Source organism: Anabrus simplex, chromosome 6 (genome assembly GCF_040414725.1).
Source record: "Anabrus simplex isolate iqAnaSimp1 chromosome 6, ASM4041472v1, whole genome shotgun sequence".
Classification (NCBI taxonomy): Eukaryota; Metazoa; Arthropoda; class Insecta; order Orthoptera; family Tettigoniidae; genus Anabrus; species Anabrus simplex.
This window is the reverse complement of record NC_090270.1, coordinates 280,588,642-280,614,169: the sequence shown is the minus strand read 5'-3', so window position 1 is coordinate 280,614,169 and position 25,528 is coordinate 280,588,642. Positions and strand designations below refer to the sequence as shown.

The window sequence follows — 25,528 nt, the reverse complement described above, 5'->3', positions numbered from 1 at the left end:
CTTGACAATGTCATACATTTCCAAAGCTCATAACCTAGCTTTATTTCATATACAAATTGTTGGTGAAGTGAATTTGCAGTAATGTGGTGTGTGGTTGTGCACTGAAGTTAATATCAGTGTCCAACATGTTTGATTTTGCTATCCTTACCTAACTGGTCAAACAGTTGTATCATAATGAAAATCTGAACTCTGATTAGTGAAGAACCTGTATCATAATGATGCTTGTTGTTTAAAGGTTCCTAAAATCTAAGGTCATTGGCCCGTATCATACTGAAACTTGAATTATAATGAGCCTCATTAAGATTCCGTTTTCTGGCATTATAATATTTATATTTCGGCATCGTTGAGCATAAATAAATAATAAATTTTAAGAACACCAACATAGTAAAACATCAAGGAAAAACATTCTTAGAATTGCAAACTATATATGTTGTCACAATTATGTTTATAAAGTTGTCACAGGAATGTCAAAGATCTAGATGATTTGCACGTTTCATGTGTGGAATAGCATCTGCTTTCTCAATAAACTTCAATTTTTCATAATTTGTAAACTGTCTAGCTTTCTTAATCTCCATAACTGAAAGTCCTTCAAACCACTATGCATTAAGTACAGTAGGCCTAATTTATGTACTGCTACTGTTGTGTGATCCAAACAAACATATGCCCACACTGAAGACTGGCTTGAGACTGACGCTCCCTGCAGGCTGTAGGCCGACACGCTAAGGCCGTGAAATTAAGTTCTCTGCCAAATCCTTTCCCAGGCCAGTCGTTGCTGGCGCATCGTGTGCACAACGTGGCCGGTAACTCTAATTTACTTCTTTAGGTGGGAGTTACGAACGTACTAAAGAGTGACGTAAATGTGCTCTCGAGTTTTCTTAACCAGTTTTGACTGTAATTTGCAAATACATCTTCATAATAACCTTATTAACAAATATACAACCCCTGCTGCTCTTGACAGATGAATTATTTCAGAATTTGAAACAAATATTAAGCCCATTCAAACAAATTTTAGATGAAAATGTTTGATAAATAATAAAACCGCTGGTAGGCCTATTTGCCACATACACAAAGTTCTTTGGCTTAGGAATAGCTGATATAAGTGGAAACTAGATTGGTAAAGTCGGAATACTTTGGATTTAAAGAAAATGACAAAATATCACAATACTTTGCAAAACTATAATACCCTTTTAGAGTAAATATCAAAAATTAACTTGTCTACACTATCAACACTTAGAGAGCTTAATCAATCTGTATTGAGTTAGAACCAAAAAATCTGTAAATACGTCAAAGAAGTTTGTCTTCAGAGAAATGAACCGAAGTAAAACAACTTTAATACCTTCATGCTAAAATAAGGAAATATTATTTTTCCCTTTCATGTTTTGTTTCCTTAGAATCTGAATTCTAATGTCAGGCTTTTCACAGCATGATAGTGTTGCACTGCACAACAATAAACAGCAAGTGACAGTCACAACCAAGTGATCTCACAAGTAAGAAAAGGAGCACTGGAACATACATTCTTTATTGTGGTATATATACATCACATTATGAAATTAATTTCTTGATTCTAAACTGAAACAAGCAGTATACAATTGAACCTGAGAATTCGGAAACATCCCAAGTCCACTTTTTCATGAAATTAACATTATGGCATGTACAATTAGCTATACCTGGACACAACATTGTATATACAGAAAACATTCCAAGTGAAAAGTTATTTAAAATCATTCTTAGTTTTGTGTACAGTTCAAGAACATTCCAATTCTTCACATCAGGTATCACCAGTGTTGTGTTGTTTTGACAAATTATAAAATGGAGTCTATTAGAGGTGATATGAATAATAAAATCAAGATTTTCTCAAATTCATAGCACTGTTAAAAAATGAAACAAAAGGTACGGAAGGTGGAGAAGTATAATGGTTGGATGCATCTTGCTAAGTCAGGGTAGGGATGCACTTTATTGAAGTCAGGGTAACTGGGGGCATGATAATAACATTTAAAATGTTCTTTAAGAGGTTACCATATTTAACAACTCTGTAACCAGGAAAAAAAAAGGGATGTTCAAAGTGAGTGAATACAAAATACAGTGAAACCTCGATAGTGCATTCCTCATTAACATGTTTTCCCGCTTAGCACTTCGTAAATTCGAAGTCCCGATTCTCACCGTATTAAATCTATATAAAAATATCTCACTTATCGCGTCATGAATTTTCACTATTACTGCTTAGTATCCCTTGTGAAACAAACACGATTTCCAAATCAGGTAAGATCCGTCGCCACAGTTGCGTGATGAAGGAAAAAGGCCTTAAGTTTTTGAACTTCACAGGATAATTTCCACATTTGGGGAGCAAGCCGTTAGCCTCAGGAATGTTGTTTTGCTTGCCAGTTAGCAGCAAGATTGCTGAATAACACAGTGAGACTATTTGTCTTGTATTTTGCATTCCATTCAGAAGTTAGAAATTTATTTTGTGTCGAGTGGTACAGTGAAGTTTTTTCATGTGATACAGTAGCCTTTATCTGAATTATGAACATAATGGCATGAAATTGACTAGCGCGGTACATATTAGTCTTGAGATAGCCTATTTATGGATACAGAAGAAGTCGTGAAATTCCTTACTAATGAAGACAAAATTTAAATCTTTCAGAAAGTGGACTGGGATCCGCATCTTTAGGCACGCATAGGTCACGAATGTTGAACTCGCACCTTCGAGTTTCGACTCGATCATTCGACTACAGGTCAAAGTTTTTAAAAATGGCGGTCAAAGTCAATCCTCCTGATTCCTTCCGGTCGCACATGGATAAGTGTAACCTCCAATTCATTGTCTTAGAGTGCGACCAGAAAATAATGTTTAATAACCCACTGTTCTGAAATAAAAGGCTTCTACTAACATTTGTTTTAGGAAGAGTGCGATCTGCAATAATACTGTACTTATTGGCCCCCGTGCATATGTTTTCATATTTTTTGTTTGGTGTTTTTCAAACCTTTTAGTGCACTTCTTATTTTATATTCTATAAGCCCCAGAAGAAAAGGTTTTCATATTTGTTCTCTCATATTTTTCACACATTTTAATACTTTCCTCTCATTTTTAGAAATATTAGATATAGTTTTCACTGTACTCGCAGATACACAATGTAAAATGCCCTCATGTCAGAAAAAATTGTATCTAGTGTTTCCATATCCCAGTTGGATAGTATTTATTCGCACATTCAGTAGTAGGTTTTCTCAATTAAAACGTTCATTTTCTTGTCCCCTGCAGAAACGTCTTAACAAGGTTTTACTGTACTCATATTTTCACATATTCAAAAGCATGAAGGATCGACTGGCATGTCTTCCATTGCTCCAAAATAAATCTTTCCTTTGCTAAAAGGTAATGCCATCCCAGAAATCACATCTCAAGTTAAATGTTATAATGGACCGGTGAAGTCAGCCAAACTGAGCAATCTATAGAAACTGTGTTTTCTTTGCATCCAACAGTTTCCTTTATAAATAAATTGAGAGAAAGCACAGACATGCCAGATAATAATGATTTGGAATTAAACTGCACAACACGTAGTTTGAAATAAATATTAACAAGTAAGTTTTTGCACATTTTTATTTTTTGTTTTATATATTTCAAGAATGACTCTACACTACCCAATATTTATAATATTTTAACAAAATGGTATGGGAAAAATAAAATTTACTATTAGGAAGTTATTACTCCATTGTATAAGTAAACTTCATGTTATTTTTATAGAGCGTTTTCTAGTATTTACATTTTCCCTCTCTTCCAAAAAATGCAGTCTTCTGGAGTTGGGTCATTTTTAATTCACAGGTTCAATTACACTACTTCATCAGACTATTACTAATGTTTGCAATATTTGTTATGAATCAAACCATAATACAAGTAATTCTTCTATGAATTCATCATTCAGCCATATTCTCTCTATTTGATGAAAGAAGTCTTGCGACCCTTCAGGTTTAACAAAAACACTAATAAATGCAAATACAATTATCAAAATAACAATAACTAACAGAATCATTGCTGTCACTGCTGCCATCATCATAGCAATCATTACAATCATTAAAATAAGTAGCATCATGACAGGCATCATCATTGCAATCATCATAGTAATGATCATCATCATTACTGTGGCCAACATCATTGTCACAATTTAACTTAATTAGCCATTAAGGTAACTAAATGTGCAAAATATGTATGCTTTTAACTCAAATAATTTTGCTCTGCAAAATTCCTTCCATAGATACTTTAAATGGCATGACAATCCATTCACAGCTTCTGAAATTTTTGAGAAGCAATACTAACTTCCAAGTGTTCAAATTCTGAAGACATTATTAATACTTTCAAAAATCTTAAAAGAACACACTGAAACACAACACTTTTCAATATCTGAATACACACAAAAGTGGCGACATCTTGTTTGGTTAACTGTTTATCGCAAGTAATATAACTAGCACTGTCGGCCTGTTATATGAAAATTATTACGTATTTAATATACTGGATTAACATATTGTTGGAGAGAGAGAAAAGAAACCAACTCAAAATAAAACGAAATAAAATAATTGTTATAATTTAAATAAATATCTCGAAAGAACTGACAAATCACAACTTAATAACGTCCAGAAAAAAATGTTCTGCACATATTAACTTACCAAAGAACTTGTTTGTTTTATACAGTTTTGATTATCTGGATAAATAACAAGTTTCTCTGATTACAAAATTAAGGTCGAAGTAAGGCATCATCTCTATCATCTTGAGAGTCATTAAAGTTATTGGTTAGTCTCTGCCATGATTCTTCTCGTCTGTCTCCCCTTCGGCATGCAAAGTCACACCCATCCTATAAAGAATAAAAGAATCATAGGGTAATTCAAGAATATGTATGTAAGAAACAATGAAAACAATAGAATACGCTACATCATTACAGAAATGAGACAATTTTCTTCTCTATATTTTAGATTTCTGCTATGATTAGTTAAAGAAGATGAATGTATGCGACCCTACTTGTGCATATTCTCTCCTCTGAAACATTTCGACATAAAAACATTATCATGTAAAGGAACAACATGAGATTACAGTCGATCCTCGATATCTCAAACCTCCATTACTCAAATTTTCAGTATCTCAAAGCAACCTCAGTTTCTTGCTGTTTGTCCTATTCTTTGTGTGTATTTCTTTCTCTACTACCCGAAATACCATGACGTGAATTTTTTTATTTCTCGACACAAAAGTTTCCTACCTAGAAGCAGAAAATATTCTGTAACACTAATTTTGTTCGACATTAATTGTGCAATACAGCATTTATTGTACACCACATCTTCCCGGCTACTCTCGATATGCTTGGTTAGCGGCTTGGCTGTCCACCCCTGATGTGTCGACAATAGGCAGTTGGAGCAGCACGAGTCATCTCCTGTACTGGCAGCGGATCAGGCGTTACCGTTTTTCAATTGTAAATAATAGTGTTTTCACAGCAATAACTATTGTTGACCTCTTCAATGTTGTCAAATCGCTATCCTTTCATGCCTCGTTCATGCATAGAAATAAGAAATAACAAAAAACTGTCTAACAGAGATGGCTGTATGTGCAGGTGCGTTGTCATGGTGGAAGAACCAGTCTACTGTCTGCCACAAATCGTATCTTTTTTGACGAACACAGTTGCACAATCTTCTCAAAACTTCCAAATAAAAGTGGGTTTTTTTTTTTTTTTTTTTTTTTTTTTTTTGCTAGTGGCTTTACATCGCACCGACAAAGATAGGTCTTATGGCGACGATGGGATAAGAAAGGTCTAGGAGTTGGAAGGAGGCAGCTGTGGCCCTAATTAAGGTACAGCCCCAGCATTTGCCTGGTGTGAAAATGGGAAACGACTGAAAACCATCTTCAGGGCTGCCGATAGTGGGATTCGAACCCACCATCTCCCGGATGCAAGCTCACAGCCATGCGCCCCTAATCACACAGTCAACTCGCCCGGTAAATAAAAGGTTTGATTGATGGTCTGACCTGGGAAAAACTCTAAATGAACTATGCCCTTGGCATCAAAAAAGCTAATCAGCATTGTTTTGATGTCTGATCCGACTTGATGACATTTTTTGGACGGGGTGACAATGACGTTCTCAACCGGCTTGACTGTTACTTTGTTTCTGGGTCATAACCATAGCACCATGACTCATCACCAGTAATGACCTATTGACAGAAAATTTGGATCAGTTTCAAGCTGTTGTTTCAAAACCAAACATGTTTCAACTCGACGTTCTTTCTGACTGTCAGTCAGAACCTGAGGAACTAACTTGGCAGCAACCCTTTTCATTCCCAAATCTTCCATTAAAATTCGCTGAACCGAGCTCCAAGATAACCCAGTAATCTCTGACAGTTGATCAATTGCCTGTCGACAGTCTGTGAGCATAAGATCTCAAATTTTTTCAACATTTTCGTTGATTCAGGCAGTTGATGGACAACCAGAACGAGGTTTGTCATCAATCGACATGTCGCCATTTTTAAACCGGGCAAACCACTCGTACACTTGAGTTTTTCCCATAGCGTCATCTTTGTAAGCTGTTTTCAACATTAAAACAGTTTCGGCAGCATTTTTACTGAGCAGAAAACAAAATTTCACAGCTGCAGGTTGTTCACTTAAACTTGCCATCACAAAAATGAAACAAGAACAAAACAGCGCTAGCAAAAACAATCACTGCAGATGAACAGAACAAGCCAGGTCGACAACACAGGCGGCACTGAACTGGCAATTAGTTGCGCTATACACACCTAGCGGCAAAAATGCGTACTACACAAACTTCGCCCACGTCAAAGTTATTCCGATTATTTTTGAGCACCCCTTCGTATGTGAATACCCCAATGAAGATCTTTCCCTATCTTAACACCTATGTATTTATAGCGATCCCCATGAAGAACTTCCACCTCATCAACACAAAAATTAAAAATGAGAAGACTTTTCCTGTTTGTGAAACTCTCAACCTGACTTTCACCCCGTTTACCATCATAGAATTGCCTGCCATCCATCTACACTATAGATTTCTCTCCATGCTATAAGAAGGGTACTGTCCTCCTCCTAGTTCTCTCTCCTCACAGAAGGTTGGTGACCATCATGGAGTAATTTTATCTACTTTGTGTTTCCCATTTCAGAGTTGCTGTACCACGAATGTCAAAACACTCAGAAGAGATTCAGCATGTAGGATAATTTTCTACGCCCGCATCCACATCTCCTGTATCATCTGTACCGTATTTTCTTGCATAATTAACACACTATTTTGACGAAAAATACAAGCATAAACTATAGATGCAAACATTATTCAAGGCATTTAGATATTTAAAAAATGTTTTACAATTCAGTTACATTTAAAAAATATAATGTTATTGGCTTTACGTCCCACTAACTACTTTTACGGTTTTTGGAGATGCCGAGGTGCCATAATTTAGCCCCGCAGGAGTTCTTTTACGTGCCAAAAAATCTACTGACATGAGGCTGACGTATTTGAGCACCTACAAATACCACCGGACTGAGCCAGAATCGAACAAGCCAAGTTGGGGTCAGAAGGGCAGAGCCTCAAATGTCTGAGCCACTCAGCCTGGCAATTTAAAAGATACATCAAATATAATATACACACAACTGGTTCAACTCTTTGCAGTTCTGTCACACTCGTTGGCTGAATGGTCAGCGTACTGGCCTCCGGTTAGAGGGTCCCAGGTTCGATTCTTGGACGGGTCGGGAATTTTAGCCTTCATTGGTTAATTCCAATGGCTTGCGGGGTTGGGGGTTTGTGCTGTCCACAACATGCCTCCAACACACATACCACACACAATACCATCCTCCACCACAATAACACGCAGTTACCTACACATGGCAGATGCCACCCACCCTCATCAGAGCGTGTGCCTTACAAGGGCGGCACCCAGCTAGAAATAGCCACACAAAATTATTATTTGCAGTTAACGTCATTTGGCGTAAAATTCCGGCATGAAATTTTTCGAAAAGTCAAATAGTGTACATCAGGTAAGCTGGACATGTGGGTTTAAAGTACCGACACTGGAAATATATTCTTCCCGTTATGAGCTGACAGTACGACATGAAGTGAGATAAACATAAACTAATACAAGTACAATTCATGGAAGTATATAATAATGACATACCAGCAAAGAAAGAAAAATGTCCAACACAAGAAGGGCCAGACATCGAAGGAAGGACCCTGACAGATTTCCCCAAACAATTTATATCCAATCTTGTGAAAGTGACGTGTCCATCCACCCTTTTTCTTAAATACAAACGTGAATCCCTCATAAAAATTTTACTTTAGGCACCATTTTTTGTTTTAGAACAACATAAGGTGGAAACTTTCTGCCATCACCTGTTACAGCAAGCATTGCAATACATCGTTTTTTCCTTCTGGTAGTGCGTATGGTAACGCTCGATGTCCCTTTCTTATCAATTGTTCGACTTTGTGGCATATGGAAATGATTGGCGTCTGACCTGCGGCTCCTATTTGGGAGAGCATCATTCGGCATTTTTTGGCATAATGTTCTTCGTTGAAGAGAAAGTCCATTTCTCTTCATAAAATTAATCATCCAGCCTTGGCTAACCTTGAAATCAGACACTGATTCCATGTGCAGCAGCTAATTCTTGTCCTTTAAAGTACAGCACCGAGCTCGATAGCTGCAGCCGCTTAAGTGCGGCCAGTATCCAGTAATCGGGAGATAGTGGGTTCGAACCCCACTGTCGGCAGCCCTGAAGATGGTTTTCCGTGGTTTCCCATTTTCACACCAGGCAAACGCTGGGGTTGTACCTTAATTAAGGCCACAGCCGCTTCCTTCCCATTCCTAAAAAAAAAAAAAAAAAAATACAGCATTTCGTGAGAAACGTAACAAAATTATATATTTCAGCAGATCCTCCTCTACTTGCGGAAACATACCACTGTTTGGTCCGTAAAATACTTCGCGAGACTTATTGGTCGCTTGGAAGTTCACTTTTCTGTTACCGCGGTAACACACGTTGCATTCAGACACTGAATACTTGCGACCCGCTGCCATTTTTCCCATATGTTTAGGCGTAACTGATCACCGCGAGTTCATATGATGCAGTATTACTCGAATGCTTGCTCACTGTGGACTAAAAAACAATTTTCAGATCACGGAAAACGCATGACCCGTACCCGAAGCACTCTTAAAATGTTTGTACCAGACTGGAATAGAGCGTCACTAGTCACTTCAGCGCTGATTCTCCACTGACTGAACCAAACTAAACTAGTGCAATGGTATTTCCTACTGGCTGATACAGCACGTTGCCCAGTATTTGGAATGCCCGGTTTTGCTGTAGAAAGGATGCTACCTGAGTAGTTGACATCTGTATTTCGGAATGCATCCAGAGTGGCGTGAGTGATGTTCGAAGAAGCAGGTGTGTCAAATACGGGAACTTCTCCAGTTTGAACCCAAAAATACCGTATTTACTCATGTATTAGACCTCTTTCCCCCCCCGCCCCCCACTTTTACAGCCCAAAAAGAAAGGGGGGGTCCAATATGCGATAACCTCACATTTTGTGCAGTAAACACATGGCTTCTAGGCTATAAAGAGCTATAAATAATTACACATGTAAACATTGTACACTATTGTTTAACAAACTTATGAATGTATTTAACTATACTGGCAATTTTTATTGGAAGGCAGTATTTCTAAATGTAAAAAGACAATAAATGGTGAACACGACTTTTAGGCCTACATATAAAATAAATATAGTCAGTTTTAGTTACTCATATCACGTCATTCGTTTTGTCTTATTAATTCCTTTAATTAGGTCAACGTCAGAAAGGGCATATAGTCATAAAAGCTCGCTATGAAAATTCCTCTCACTTCATACTTGACCCCATAGAGAAATGGAATAAAGGTATCGCATTATCATATTATGCAATATTGATACAAAATAACTTAATGGCCAGTCATTTGTCTCTGTCAGTTGAGCAGTAGCCCTACCACACAATAAACCTGAGTATACCTAATCAGTGCTTTCATCTGAATTATCGTCTTGTGCTGCCAACTTCCCTGCTACCAGCATGTCGTCATTCCAAATGACGTCATCTTCACTGCCATCTCATCAGCCATGCATCAAGAGCATTCCAAGTCCCGTCTTTCTTGAAACTTTTAAAAATAGTTTAGTTTCCGACTATAGAGTCAAATATAAATGGTCCGTTATTGGACATTATAAATATTCCAGCTAACTCATTCCTGGTTGCCAGCATTTCGCTCCCGTGTGCTAAGTTGGGCTCATCAGTTGGCACTTAGCACACCCACCAAGACCAACGGCTAGTGCATACCGTGGAGGCCACTGCATAGGCTACTTGGAGCCACGGCAGTGCCAATGCACAATGAGAGACTTTGTCTCATTACCAAAAATTGATGCCTGCTTGGCCATCAGATGATATAGATGTTGATTCCCATAGGAAATCAGAAATATTTGTCCCGAATGAGTAAATTTATAATACCAATATAAATGGTCCGTTATTGGACATTATAAATTTTCCAGCTAAATCACCGATGGTTGCCAGCATTTCACCCCCTTGTGCTAAGTTGGGCTCATCAGTTGGCACTTAGCACACCAAGGTTCCCTATGGGAATCAACATCTATATCATATAGAGTCCAAACTGTGAGAATCTATTCTCAAATGGTTTCTGGAGACAGTCTCTGATATTCCCAGTTTGTGTATGTGTAGCAGAAGCCACTCCTTGAGAATAAACTCGTGCTTTGGTAGAAAGCGTGCCAAACAACCAACTGATAACTAGCGTACGTCACGAGTTGTACTTCCGAATGTAATACATAGTGACTGGAAGTGTTTCTTGGACAATGGCTGCTGTTGAAAGCCAAACCCTTATTCTTAAGTATATTTCATGCTTGTTCTCCACATTTATCACATCAGGATTTACCTAAACAGCTGTAAATGAGTTGAGACCGCACTGTACAGGTTAGGTATGCTATCAAGTGCCCGCATAGTGCCAGAAGTTCTACAAGGGGAAGATTTAAAATAAATGACAGGAAAGTTTGCCATATTTATGGATATCTACAGGTAATGCGTTTTATTATCATAATGTTTAATTTTGTACGATCGTTGTCTCCATGTTTTATTAACGCACAGTATGTTTTGTTTGGCATCTCCGAAAATCGTTAAGTGGGGACGTAAAATTATTATTATCATTATTAGAGGTACGTTGGCGAGTAAAACAATCGTTATGATTGGATTGTTGTTATCACGTTTTAAACCTACTTCTCTTAAAAAAACCTATACTGGCCCGAGTTAAGAGATATTAAATGATCTCTTTGTTAATGATCACGCCTGGTATATTAATAGCAACAACTGTGAATTTCTTAACTAAAGTAAACTTGTTTCCTTATCCCGAGGTGGTGCAACTCTTTTTAGACAGGCCTTCAGTGGAAGGGAGTTGCATGTACCATTTTTACCGCATATCAACCTTCCTGCCATTTGTAAATCTCTGGCAATACGGCACCGGGAATTGAACTCAGGCTCCCGAGAACGGCAGGTAATTGTGCTAACCCTTACGCTGGCAGACATTTTAAACTACAAAACACAGACATATATACATGACTGATGCGTGCTTGCAATGCGCAGGTCGGACACGAAACTATTCACCTATTTGTGCGATGTCATCAGAGTTGCAGTAGGACTACACTACGGAGGCGGACATTTCTTAACTACAAAACACAGATGTACCGCATGACTTTGACATATTTTCATTGTGTGGGTCATATAGACGAAACTATTCATAAATTTAGATGATGTCATCAGAGTTGCTGCAAGGCTTGTACCCTCTTTGAAGCGGAATCGTTGTTCTTCTCTGACGAACTACATTGGGGGGCCTAGTATGTGAGATATATTTTTTCATTTTCTTCATCTCGAAAAGCCAAGAGGGGTCTTAATAACAGAGGGGGTCTAATACACGAATAAATTAGGTATTAGGATGTGTAAATTATGCAAGAGTTAATTCTTCACATAACTTGCTGTGGTTACTCCCACCACTACTGTTATTCTTAATTACATTCACACAATTACTCTTTAAATTATTTTAGCACCAGCCACTGTAATAAGCGGCAAGTTCGGAGAGCATATCTCTTATATTATTATTCTCAAGGTGTGGGGTGATACTCTCACACACCTGGCAATATACAGGAATATGGATCAGGACAAATGTAGACTGTGGTCGCATTTCCACAATTGAGGATTGCACTTGGAAATTGAATCAATTACTATTATTACAAGAAAACTGAACTCATTACTATACTTTACATCACAATTAACTTGCATTACTATAATTGAATAATATAAAAATGACCTTGTGAGATTTGTTGTTACATATAAAGGAACATGGACTTCAAGCTTCAGATCTGAATAAGATCAACTCGTTCAAGATGTGGTGCTGGAGAAGAATGCTTTGCATTCCTTGGACAGCATTTCGAACCAACAAATCCATCCTCAAGGAGCTGAACATTAGTACCAGGTTATCGCAAAATGTCAACAGAGGATTCTCCAATTCTTTGGTCATATTATGCATCGTGGAGAAGGAAGCCTTGAAAAGCATATTATCTTGGGAAACGTGCCTGGAAAGAGGGAGCGTGGGCCAGCACCTATACGCTGGAGAGATGGCATAAAACATGCAACAAAGACATCATTCATACAATCTACCCGTATAGCAGAAGACCGTGGAGAATGGAAATGGGTACAAAGAAATATCTTGAGATCACGATCCTCAGGATTGAGGGACCGATACAGACAGACAGACAGACATACATAAAGGAACATGACCTAAATTTCAGAAGCTATTGGCATTTTACATGAATTAAATTTGATATCACCACTGATTAATTTCTTCTCCATGTTATTTATGCATAACATGTCTGATGCTGTAATTACCTTATGTCTGCAACCACCGCTGTAGAACTTTGTACTCAGAGAAACCCCGTCCGGTTTGTAGTTGGAAGCTGTAGACGGTTATCTTATATTCTTTTGTACCTGGAGTTAACCTACTCTCCCTGTCCTAGTGTAATGACCTCCATGTGGTCACGTCCACTCATATTCGTTGTCAAAAACTGGAAGACTTTACTGAAGAACCTGCAATATTCAGGCATGCTATCTACTCTAGTTTCACACGTCCTGATAGCTAATATAGAGACTGTTGATATAAATACAAAAGTTCTATGTGATGTACTGCCTATACATCTACAGACAATGGCACCAAGCCTGTGGTGAATATACTGAAATAAACTTGCCTTCAGACGTTCTACCTCGCAATTAGATGCTGCTGCTATCCATCAGACCAGTACAAATTACCACTCATATTAGACGACTCTACTATCCTTACATCGACTTATATAAACTCGTCATGTCCACACGGCTCCCTTCCACAGCGTCATCCCTTCCACACCGATACACGATAACTAGCGAATACAGAAGCAAGCTCAAAGCCACGTGGCCATGCGCAATACAAAATTTATCATATGGCTTAGTAGCTTCCCACGCACAAGAATGGTTACAAAATGACTGTGGCAACGGAAACTTTCTTACCTAAGGCAACATTGGTTAAACATAGCCTTGGCTGCACAATGTCAGTTACAATGCCTTCAGTTACAAGATAACAGATGACTTAGTTTTCAAAATCTCACTTATTTACATTCATAATAATTACAAACAGAATTCCCTTATCAAATGATTAGATGACATAAGATGCGTGATACCTAATTAATACTACAATCTAAATGATGAAAATCAGAACATAAAATCTAATGAATCGGGTCAATAATGATAATAATAATTATAATGAATGCTGTAACCCTGTTGTACGGTTACATTGTCAGCTCGATGGAGTACCACCTTGTTGTTGATGTGGGATCTTAACTTCTTAACTGGGCGTGACGTATATATTCATACGCTGAATGTTACAGGGTAATGAGCATGACGAATATATACGTACTCGTCTTTTACCGTGAATATCTCCTGGGTATGACAAGCTACTTTGCCACGTTGTGCTTTGTCGTCTAAATTGATGTTTTTCCTGCATGATGGTAGCAAATACCACATGTCACGCTCCTTGAAGCTTATTTGTTTTTATTTTACATCTGTGCAGTGCTACTTGTCCACAGTAGGCTAAATATGGCAGCATCTAGTTCAAAGCAAGTTTGAAACGCTCGAAGAAGGCGAGATTATTCAAAACTTAGAGAATGATAATGACGATTTATCTTCTCAGAAATCCGAAGATGAGTGGTTTAATACAGATGAAGGTGAGTGATAGTGAAAGTTGTTCTGAGAATAAGAATGAAGAACAAGATGAACAACATGACGAATCGGATGAAGGCGAAGTGCAGTTTTAGCGAGGTAAATGACGTAACTGACGGTGAAGTTAATGTAAAATCTTTCACAATGTCACTAGCATGATGTGTAATTCATAAATATTCCTTTATTTGTTTTAATTTTAGGTGATAACATATGAACAAAATGCTCAAATTTCAACCAGGTAAATGACCTTGTAGTTAATGAAAAATGGTTCAGAATGTCACATTCATGATATGATATTTATAAATACCCCTTGGTTTTATTTGTTTCAACTTTCGGCTGTGAAATATGGGCTAAACTCTCAAATTCCAACCAGGTAAATGACCTAGCAGTTAATGTAAAAATGGTTACACATTTCTCTAACATAAAAATTAATTAAAACTGCTTTAATTTACTTTTTGAACCACAGACGAATGATATTACTAACATTTCTGCCTATCCTGCTGTGTAACAACAATCTACTTAAAAAATGCACAGGGCAGGTTACAGCAAGCACATCAATAATACCCAGTTAAGAGGTTAAAATTTCTGTGATACATTCACATTTCGAAGTCCTGCAGTTGATTCACTTTAGTGTCCAGCCTTTGACACAGAAAAGCAGCACCTGTTACACACAACACCCCACGATATACATACGAGTTTCAAATCAGAGGTCACAGCTGCTCACAAGAGGATTTCAGAAACACTCTTCTTGAAATGTCCATTCCAGAACCCATCTGATGTTACCACCATCCTAACTACTTCAAATGTCATAGCCTTCAAAAGGTGTTTGCGTCCAGGGTAATAACTTTGGTTGGAGAATTCGTAGAGCGTGATCAAAGTTTACACCTGTAGAGCTCTGAAAAAGAGCTATTTCTTGGTCGAGTCATTCTCATAGTACTCATAGTAATGTATCCTCTAATTGTTGGGATATGCAAAAGCAGAACAATGTTGTTGCTTTCTTAGCACCTCCCGGGGATCGCGTGTAGGGTACTTTACGGTTAAACCTATGGACCCAACATTAAAAACTTCATATCTGGTCCGTATTGAAAGGAGATAACATACAATAGAGGGAAATCTGATTGATCCACCTTTTTCCAATACATAATATGTTGTCAATTTCATCACAACATTTTTTATTCAGTACCGGTTTCCATGTCTATGGACACCGTCATCAGCTGAAACAGGTCATATGAACAAAGATACACAAGTATGTAGTACATATAGTAGACCCTTAGTAATACTTGACATTAATAGGATGAAGTAAAAATGAAAGTGAAGATGTTAACAAATGTTTGAAGATTTGATCACTTTGGAATGGTTAAAAAGTCTCAAGCGTAGCACTGCTAAAACACAACGTGAAAATAAAACATAGACATCAAAAAACTGACGAAGTACGCAGTCCTTCCACAGAGTATTGATAATAAAGTAACATAAGTAAGTTTGATGGTGGCTTGTAACTAGTGATGGGCAAAACTCTCGTTCGAGATATTCGAGACTGACGTCACCACTCTCGATGCATCTTTGAGGTCTACGTAGGGATGGACATAACTCTCGTTTGAGATACTCGAGCCTGACGTCACTATCTCGATGCATCTCGAGGCACGCTCCAATTGAACCTCAGCCAGGACGAATATGGTAGAAACAGAAATGATTAGTAAACACTGAACTCGAGCTGTTAGCATGGCTCAGTTGGCTAAATAGCATCGTTGGGTGTTATCCTCCGCTGCATTTTGTGGTGGTTCAAATCTTCTCTTCAAATATTTTTGTTTGTTTTTGTTTTGCAATCAGAGTTTCAGCTACCAAACACGCCTGGTCGCGCAAAAACAACCAAATCGCTAATAGAAGTAATTGTAACGTTGCTGAATATACAAAATAACCAATCAATAATAAAATCTCTTCCACTTGAACACATGCAATATAAACCAATCATAATGTAAACAAACCTGATTACCTCGTGACCATGTCATCTGATCAGTTAGCTTTGTATCTGTATTGCACTGAAAATAGAACTCATTTTGATGTTATTTGTTTTACGTCCGTCCTAAATGCTAGTTCTTGACAGACGCCAGCGTGTGGGAATTATATCCCGCAGGAGTTCTTTAACGTGCTGGAAGCCGACGACAAAGAATTGTTGCCTTTAAAACAGTAGGTACACTGACAGAAAATATTGAACACACTGTGATTAAAATGTACGAGTTTCGACAGAGGGTTATCGCGTTATGTTCTCTTTCATTTGAAATTTTCTTTACAGGACAGCAGTCGATGGGTATTACTAATCAACTCTGACAATGCCTTTGAATGTCGATGAGAGAACTTGCTAGTGGACATAGCAAGGAAACGATACCGAAGGTAATCGACTGCATGCAATATATCATAGTCTATCAGCTTCATTTCCGTATTGATTGGTACTCTGATACAAAGAAAGTCTAAAATCTCCACCTTATCAATACATTAGTTTATTTACTCTAAATTAGTAAATTGGTCAATACCGGTTTCAATCCCTCGGGGATCATCTTCAGTTGACACACAAAAAAGGAATTTATAAAAACATCATATATGAAAGGTTACATTTGGTGACTATTTCAATTAAATCAAGTGTTGAAAGTTATGTCATTAAAGTACTAGTGGGTACATCTTAGTTTTTTTAACGTGCTATTGTATGAGGTATATTGGCTCACTGTGTCTAAGCTTTTTGTACATATAATGGGTTCTACACTTATTCACATACATCCAATATGATTGATTCATATGATTAAAACATTAACAAATATCTTACTAAAATTTGAAAACATTACTACTATCATCACCGAAACTGAAAATGCCATAAACAAAATACCTCAAGAAAAGCAGAATGAAATCAGATATGAAATCAAAAAAACACTACCACAATATATTAACAAAATTAATCTAAAAATCAACCAACAAGACACCATAAACCACAAACAAATCAAAGAACTTAAAAACAAAATCAAACAAAACAACTTAAATGTAACTACAACTTAAATGTAACTAAAGCAGACAAAGGAAACACAACAGTTATCATAAATAAAGATGAATATATAACAAAAACAAAAACTTGCTTCCAAGATGAAACTTTCCAGATCAAGGCCAAAGATCCTACTAATAGCATTCAAAAGAATTTTAAAACTTTACTAAAACACACGAACTTCATTTTAAATGAACAAGAAACCACAAAATTGATCACAATGAACCCAGGAATACCTATTGCCAAAGCATACCCTAAAATCCATAAAGACAACATTCCTATGAGACCCATAATAAACTATAGACCACCGAGCTCGATAGCTGCAGTCGCTTAAGTGCGGCCAGTATCCAGTAACCGGGAGATAGTAGGTTCGAGCCCCACTGTCGGCAGCCCTGAAGATGGTGTTCCGTGGTTTCCCATTTTCACACCAGGCAAATGCCGGGGCTGTACCTTAATTAAGGCCACGGTCGCTTCCTTCCACTTCCTAGGCCTCTCCTATCCCATCTTCGCCATAAGACCTATCTGTGTCGGTGCGATGTAAAGCAACTAGCAAAATAAATAAATAAATAAATGAATGAATAAATAAATAAATAAATCAATAAACAAACAAACAAACTAACTAACTAACTATAGACCAAGCCCCACCTATAAACTATCACAATTCATTCAAAACTTTCTCAAAAAACATTATATTTTCCAGGCAAAGGAAACCATAAAAAACTCAACAGAATTTTGTAACATCACCAAAAATATAAAAATAGAACATTACCATAAAATAGCTACATATGAGTAACAAACATGTATCCTAACATACCTACACAAAAAGCCATAACAATCATCGAATCCAATCTCAATAACCATAGCAAACTGAGCAAGTTAGAAATAGATGAATTTATAAAACTATTACACTTTGCCATCAACAACAATTACTTTAAATTCCATGATACCATATACCACCAAAAAGGATTACCCATGGGATCACCAATATCAGGAATAATAGCTGAAATATATATAGACCACCTTGAACATCAAGAAATCCAAAAATTGAATAACATTCTTTTTTGGTGTATATTTGTTGACGATGTATTCATTATAATAGACAACAGGCATACCAATGAAAATATAATCCTAGAACAACTAAATGAAATAGATCCTCACATAAAATTCACAATGGAAACTGAAAACAACAACACTATAAACTACTTAGATATATCCATAACCAGACACAACAACCATTTAACATACAGCATATACAGGAAACCTACCCACACATCAAACACAATAAAAATAGATTCCACCCACCCACATAGTCACAAGAAAGCCGCATACTATAGCATGATATACAGAGCATACAAGATTCCACTCACGAAAAAAGATCTAAACAAAGAATTGAACCTAATTCACGAAATAGCCAAACAGAGCGGATATAAAAGAGAAATGATAAACCAGATCATCAGCAAAATGAAAAACCAATCAAAAACTAAATTAACTAGAACCATCAAAGACAAAAAAGATTACGCAACTTTTACCTACAACAACAACAACCATATACACTCTATAACGAACATCTTTAAAAAACAAGCCTACAAAATCACACGTAACAATACTAACATACTATATAACTCCAAATCAGTCAACAACATAAATAAATACAACCATTCAGGAGTCCACCGCCTGAAATGTAATGACTGCAGAGCCAGCTATGTAGGACTTACTGAGAGAAGTTTTTCAATACGATACAATGAACATGTAAATGCTGTCAAGCATAGACACTGTTCAGCAATGGGACAACACATTAACGATCAAGAACATAAATTTACAAGTATCAATAATGACATGCAAATTCTCAACACCAACCCAAAAAGCCCCTTGCTCAGTATACTAGAAGAATTCTACATAAACCTAGACCAATACATAAACCCAAACTTAAATGAAAATACTGACAAAAATAATGTTCTTTTCAACACAGTTATTCCCCTCCTAAGAGATCAACAAACAACAACCTACACATACAAATGAACCGCTCAAAGATCTCCCCTCCTCCAACCCCGCTTCCGTCACAAACGCTCCACCCATCCCTCCAAACCTCCCCTCCGCCGCCACTAACTACAGTCCCAGGATAACAAGCAACAGATCTCGACAGGCAGCCACGCAAAGCATACAGTCTCAACATTCAACGTAAGTAACACAACATATAACTTACCTTCTACACCTTTATTATACACCAACCTACACACCTACTATTTCTGCTTGCAGATAATTAATCTACAACACACAGAAGCCTTCATGCCATTACAATAAAGTGCAAATTTAAATTCCATCAAGACGCACGGTACCTCGAACGAGCTTCATTTTGCAACAGTCACCATTCAACCAGCAACGACATACTAACAATTTCCTAATGACATCCATAGACTAAGATACTTCACCAAAAGCAGCAGTTTACAAATTGCAACAAATTCAACAATAATATAGATCTAACACAACACTCATATGTTATGCACTCCACCAGTTGAAAGTGAAAAACAAACAGTAAAAAGAAGGAATTGGTCCCATTCCATTAGATTATACTTTAAACATTTTCAGTTGGCTGCTATGTCAGATCGTAATATTACATATGTATTATAGATGGTAACAACCTACAGTACTACTGTTTAGAAATGTAAACCCCATTTTATACATGATAAAACAAACACATGAGGTATCACATATCAATACTTTAGAAATGAAGGATCCATTTTAATAAGGTATCACATACTAGTATTTTTTAGTAATGAAGGATATATTTTTAATTAACCCTTTAATTAAGCTTTTCCTATGTTTACTCCAATGGACTTTTTAAAAAAAAGTGGAATACCCCAAACATTAATACAAAGTGAAATTACGTCTTATTGACATCACAATAACCAATAAGCTGTGATATACCTCTACAACAAAATACTTTTAAGACTCTATAATGGACTCATTATCACTAATGTGTATGAGTGAAAAATCTTATTCCACATTTTGTAATACAAGTGTAGTATGATCAAAAAGACTAACAACAAGTACTTTTTAAACAAATGATGTATGTTTTTTACCATTTTAGTAAGATATTTGTTAATGTTTTAATCATATGAATCAAACATATTGAATGTAATATTATCAATACCAGATGTGAATAAGTGTAGAACCCATTATATGTACAAAAAGCTTAGACACAGTGAGCCAATATACCTCATACAATAGCACGTTAAAAAAACTAAGATGTACCCACTAGTACTTTAATGACATAACTTTCAACACTTGATTTAATTGAAATAGTCACCAAATGTAACCTTTCATATGTGATGTTTTTATAAATTCCTTTTTTTGTGTGTCAACTGAAGATGATCCCCGAGGGATTGAAACCGGTATTGACCAATTTACTAATTTAGAGTAAATAAACTAATGTATTGATAAGGTGCATGCAATATAATCGCTGGTGTACATGAATATCGGTAACGGAAAAAAATCGCGTACGCTTAATCGCTCATAATAATGGATGAGTCAGTGATAGGGCTCTCGCTGTAACCGAAGGATGATACACAGCTTAATATAGGAATTCTGAAGGGATAGAAAGAAATTGTCTCTAAAATGGAGTTCTCGTTATATGCCGCACGCGCTATAGCGGACTTCTACTGTATATGAGTCATTGGATGTTCCAAATTAAAATGTAAAACTGTAAAATGGTTAATTTAAATGACAAATTTTCATTACTGTCAGCATAATTGTATTAATTAGATCGGAGTTTGTTTAGGTTGACTATCACATAATGTTGTGTGGAAGTGGTGCCTGGAGTAGCGTGGAATCACATGCGAGCACTCGATTCCGCATGACGTATCAAACCCGTTTCGCACTCCACAGCAACTGAGTGGTAAACCCAAGTGTTACATGATTATAAACGAGCAGTAGAACACTACAAGTTCAAAATACTCTGTGAAATAAACTGAAATTTTATTTTTTACGTAGTTTACCCCGCCCGGCTACTCATTCCTGCCGTCCGGCTGACGAAAATTTCTGGAGAGAACACTGGATATACAGGAAGTTTATTTCTACGAGTATACTTCTTGAAGAATTTTGTGTGATCCCAACAGTTCGCATATAGTTCCATGTGAATGTTCTTAAATAACTTTCTTACATTCAAGGTAACATTAAAAAACTTACTGCTTGTAAATTTCCAAGCTTTCTCCAAAAGTCAGCGTGAGGTATTTGCTCAAATCCTTTAGCTCCCTTTACCAAACGCCGATAAAATATTCCAACTGCCAAATACACTCCAAATGTAGTTAAGAAACTAGAAAAGAAAAAACAGCAGCAATTAAGTAACAGCAATTTCAAGCCATGTTTTAAAAATGCAATTATAACAAAAATGAAAAACAATGAAGACAATGAAGAAACTTGAACAAGATTAGAGAGACGGAAAATTAGAGGTCAAAAGAATTATTTGTGAGGGGAAAAAAAAATGCTGGCTTGAATTTACACAGAAACTGAAGGAAGACTCTAAAGGTAATATGAAGATGTTATATGGCATTGTCTCTCCTGTAAGTCCAACCCCACCTTCCCATGGTGAGAGACAGGAAACAGCATGAAGTAGGGGATGGCCTGCAAGGGCGGAGTACAGCGGGGACTTCATGTGCCCCGGGATCACTACAGTAGCTGTGAAGGCCCTGCAGGATCCCTGAAAAAAATGACAGCTAACGGGACTCTAATGAATTCTGCTGAAGTCCTCAATGGCAGTGAAGGAGGAAAGAAGAGTTCTTGGAACGGCGGAACTGGCAGAAGAGGCAACCCAGCTTTCGGGGGTAACCATTGCCTTGTAAGGAAGGGAAGGGGTCCCTAAAGGCTAAGGAAGAGAACCCCTACGTGGAACTCCCACATGCCTGGAAGCAGAAAGGGGCAGCCTCCCACCAGGATAAGGTGCTTGGGCCAATAACTCAAGCTAATAAACCTCATCAAAGAAACCAAAAAAAGAAATAGCTGGGCTAATTCAAAAGATGTGACATTTGCTATGAAAAATGACACTTGAATTGGATTCTGAAACATTTAGATCATGTGGCAAACTGGGAAACTTGAAGTGTCAAGAGAAATGATGCAGTATCAACTGACAACTTTGGGTATTAGTAAGAGATGTACAGGTTTTAGAGAAATAAAAACTAGGAATGGAAGTACTGTACTGTTTTTGGGAAGAAAGGATAACAACCATGTTATGGGGCAACTCAGTAGCACAGCACAGAAGAGTTTGTTAAAGTGGCATCCTATTTTTGAACAGATGATCACCACACGATTTGCATCTAGAGCAAGACCGGTTACCATAGTACAATGTTATGCACCGAATGAGATGGCCAATGGGTCTAATTCTATAACCTCATATGTCCCCTAATCTGGGACAAGAAGGCACCCCTACGAACCAAAATGTTGTATAAATCGTATCTTATTTCCATACTCACATACAGCTTAGAAACCTGCATGTTGCTGATTAGAGACCTTAGTAAATTGCAGGCCTGTGCCAATTAAATTTCTTAGCAATTATCATGCAGAAAACACAGCCTGATCATGTGAGAAAAGAAGATGTCAGATCATCTTTGGGAGTGCAGCAACCTCTGCAAGAAAGACTAAGGTCTGCAAGACTTAAATGGTTCGGGCATGTAAAGAGAATGCCAGGCGCTCAAACACCACACGCACACAATGGAACTGTCAGCAGAAGAAGACCTGCAAAACAACCAAGGAAACAATGGCTGGACCAACTGAAGATAGATGTCAAGAGTAGAGGAGGGGACTGGAGAGTGATCATGCAGAGAGAGATCTATATGGATAGATAGTGCGAGAGCTCGTTCAACACCACCCTATCCGGCATCCTGGAAGGGTTACATTATAATTATGATGATGATAATGATGATGAAAACTACTACGCATTTTACATCACTGTTATGCACAATTTGATTACTGTAATTATAAAATGAAGTAAATATAAAATGATGCATTATTGTTATCCATTAGATGAAGTCTAACACTACACTAATTTTTCCCTTGTAAAGTGAAGTCTAACAGTCTTAGTAATAAATCTTTATACAGTTGTATAACACTTGTATAGTTACACACTGTACAAGCGTTGCATATTTTTCTTACTAATAAATGTGGTATCCGCATTGTATTATTATAACTGCACGTATACACTCATTCCAAGAAGTAGGAATCTCTTCCTGCAGTTCACTGATGTATTTCGTACATTCACCGCCTTTATGATCACTTCTGCTGGTTATCTAGGAGCAAAATCTTTCGTGAAGCCGTGTGGTAGTATGAATAGAATAGAAATGCCAATGTTCAAATAAACAAGAACAGAATAAAATTTTAAAAAACCAAACCCCATGGCAATACAACCCTTGAAGGGCCTTAGCCTACCAAGCGACCGCTGTTCAGCCCGAAGGCCTGTCATGTGGTCAACACGACGAATCCTCTCGGCCGTTATTCTTGGCTTTCTAGACCGGGGCTGCTATCTCACCGTCAGATAGCTCAACAATTCTAATCACGTAGGCTGAGTGGGCCTCGTACCAGCCCTCAGGTTCAGGTAAAAATCCCTGACCTGGCCGGGAATCGAACCCGGGGCCTCCGGGTAAGAGGCAGGCATGCTACCCCTACACCATGGGGCCGGCAAACAAGAACAGAATAGTAACACTTATTTCAGCTGTATATTATTCTCACTATTAATAATTATGCCACTGATAATACTAACCTCATTCCGCACCCTCGCAAGATTCAGAGCCACCTCTTGGATCTTTTATTAGGTTATTTCTGACTGTGTTAATCACAATATGAGCATACTCCATCGTAAATCTATATTTCATTTGAAAAACTAGGAGAAATGTGTCACTCCACCTCGTAAACAGTTTTATTTTTTGAACATTTACAGAATCCAAAACCTCTAAACATTTTATGTTTAAAATATCGTGGAGAACATCAATGTTATTTTCCAATACATCAATGTGTGCTCAATGGATATACAATATTAAATAGAAGGAAGGATCCACCTTTCAATACTCCATTGTTAAGTTGAACCAAATAGAGGTTACAACCTGTTCATTTGGGACTGGTTTCAACACATTTGAATTGTCATCATCAGCCAATTAGCAAAGCAGTGCAAAAATTAAGTCATAAAGGTCTAAAAACAACTAACACAGTGATCACAGGCAAAAATTTAACACTATTTAGTGCCGAAGCAATTGAAGAGAACACCACTATTTTGTGCCGAAACAAATGCAGTTGAAGTTCATAAGCAGGTCTAGTACAATCCTGTTATGCCGCATTCACATATGAAGACATCATCATCTTACGTCTGTAAGATCATCATTTGCTGCTACACAACGCTTATACAAGGGTCCTGGTCTGTATAAGCAATTCAGTGAATAAAACAGATGTATACACAGGAGGCTTATACATAGTTTACTAGAAACAAATTGCACATAAACGGTGTATAAACCTTTTATAAAAGTTATACACCATTTATTAGTAAGACTGTTAAAATATAGGGTGTAGAGTATACATTAGTAAATAACATGCACAGTTTAAGAATTACATGTATCATTTTTAAAATATGAATCATAATTGTACACTGCTGCTCGAACAATCCTGAACAACTTGAGCAACGAGTTTTCACAATAAATTCTTACTTAAAGGAATAGGTCTGTTACAGAAAAAATCTTACATGATGCAAAAAACAGAGCCGTTACTGAGGCCTTCATCCTTTGTCTTGCTGTGTTCCACAACGGAGCAGTTTGGAAAGGGAGGTACTACCAAGTCAAACATAAAAAAACAACCTGTGCCATTTCCTCCTCCGTGTCTATCTGCAACATCTCTTAGTTCCAATTTGGGCTGCAACAACCATGGAATATCAAGAAAATCAATAAATGATAATCCTACAGGTGATTTATATAAATCAGGTGGTTTTCAAAACAATCCCATTTCAGTCTGATAGCAGATAGGAAGATGTGATTGCTTTCTAAATCTGAAGCAACTCTAGGAAATTCACTTACCAACATTTGCCAACAATAGACAAGTTACTGTTAGGTGTCAATTGTTTCCTCAATTTTGCTTGTTGTTTTATTATACATTCATTCAAGATGCAGTACACACTGCCTCAGCACAGAATTTTAGTGAAAAATAATTGGATTACGAGGCCCATTGTTGCCACGCAAAGGGCGTTCAGGAGAGAGTAT

At 37.2% G+C, this 25,528-nt stretch overlaps 1 protein-coding gene across 1 annotated transcript in view; it reads right to left on the bottom strand.

Annotated features, from left to right (window-relative positions):
* Positions 1–1,500: 1,500 nt before the first annotated feature.
* LOC136875742 (cation-dependent mannose-6-phosphate receptor) overlaps positions 1,501–25,528 on the bottom strand; it is a 45,030-nt gene continuing 21,002 nt past the window's right edge. Inside the window, exons 4-6 of the mRNA XM_067149318.2 lie at positions 25,018–25,184; positions 21,486–21,612; positions 1,501–4,835 (exon numbers count right to left, since the gene is read on the bottom strand). Of these exons, the coding sequence (XP_067005419.2) occupies positions 4,719–4,835; positions 21,486–21,612; positions 25,018–25,184 (411 nt within the window). The 3' untranslated portion in view covers positions 1,501–4,718. The remainder of the gene's footprint in view (positions 4,836–21,485; positions 21,613–25,017; positions 25,185–25,528) is intronic.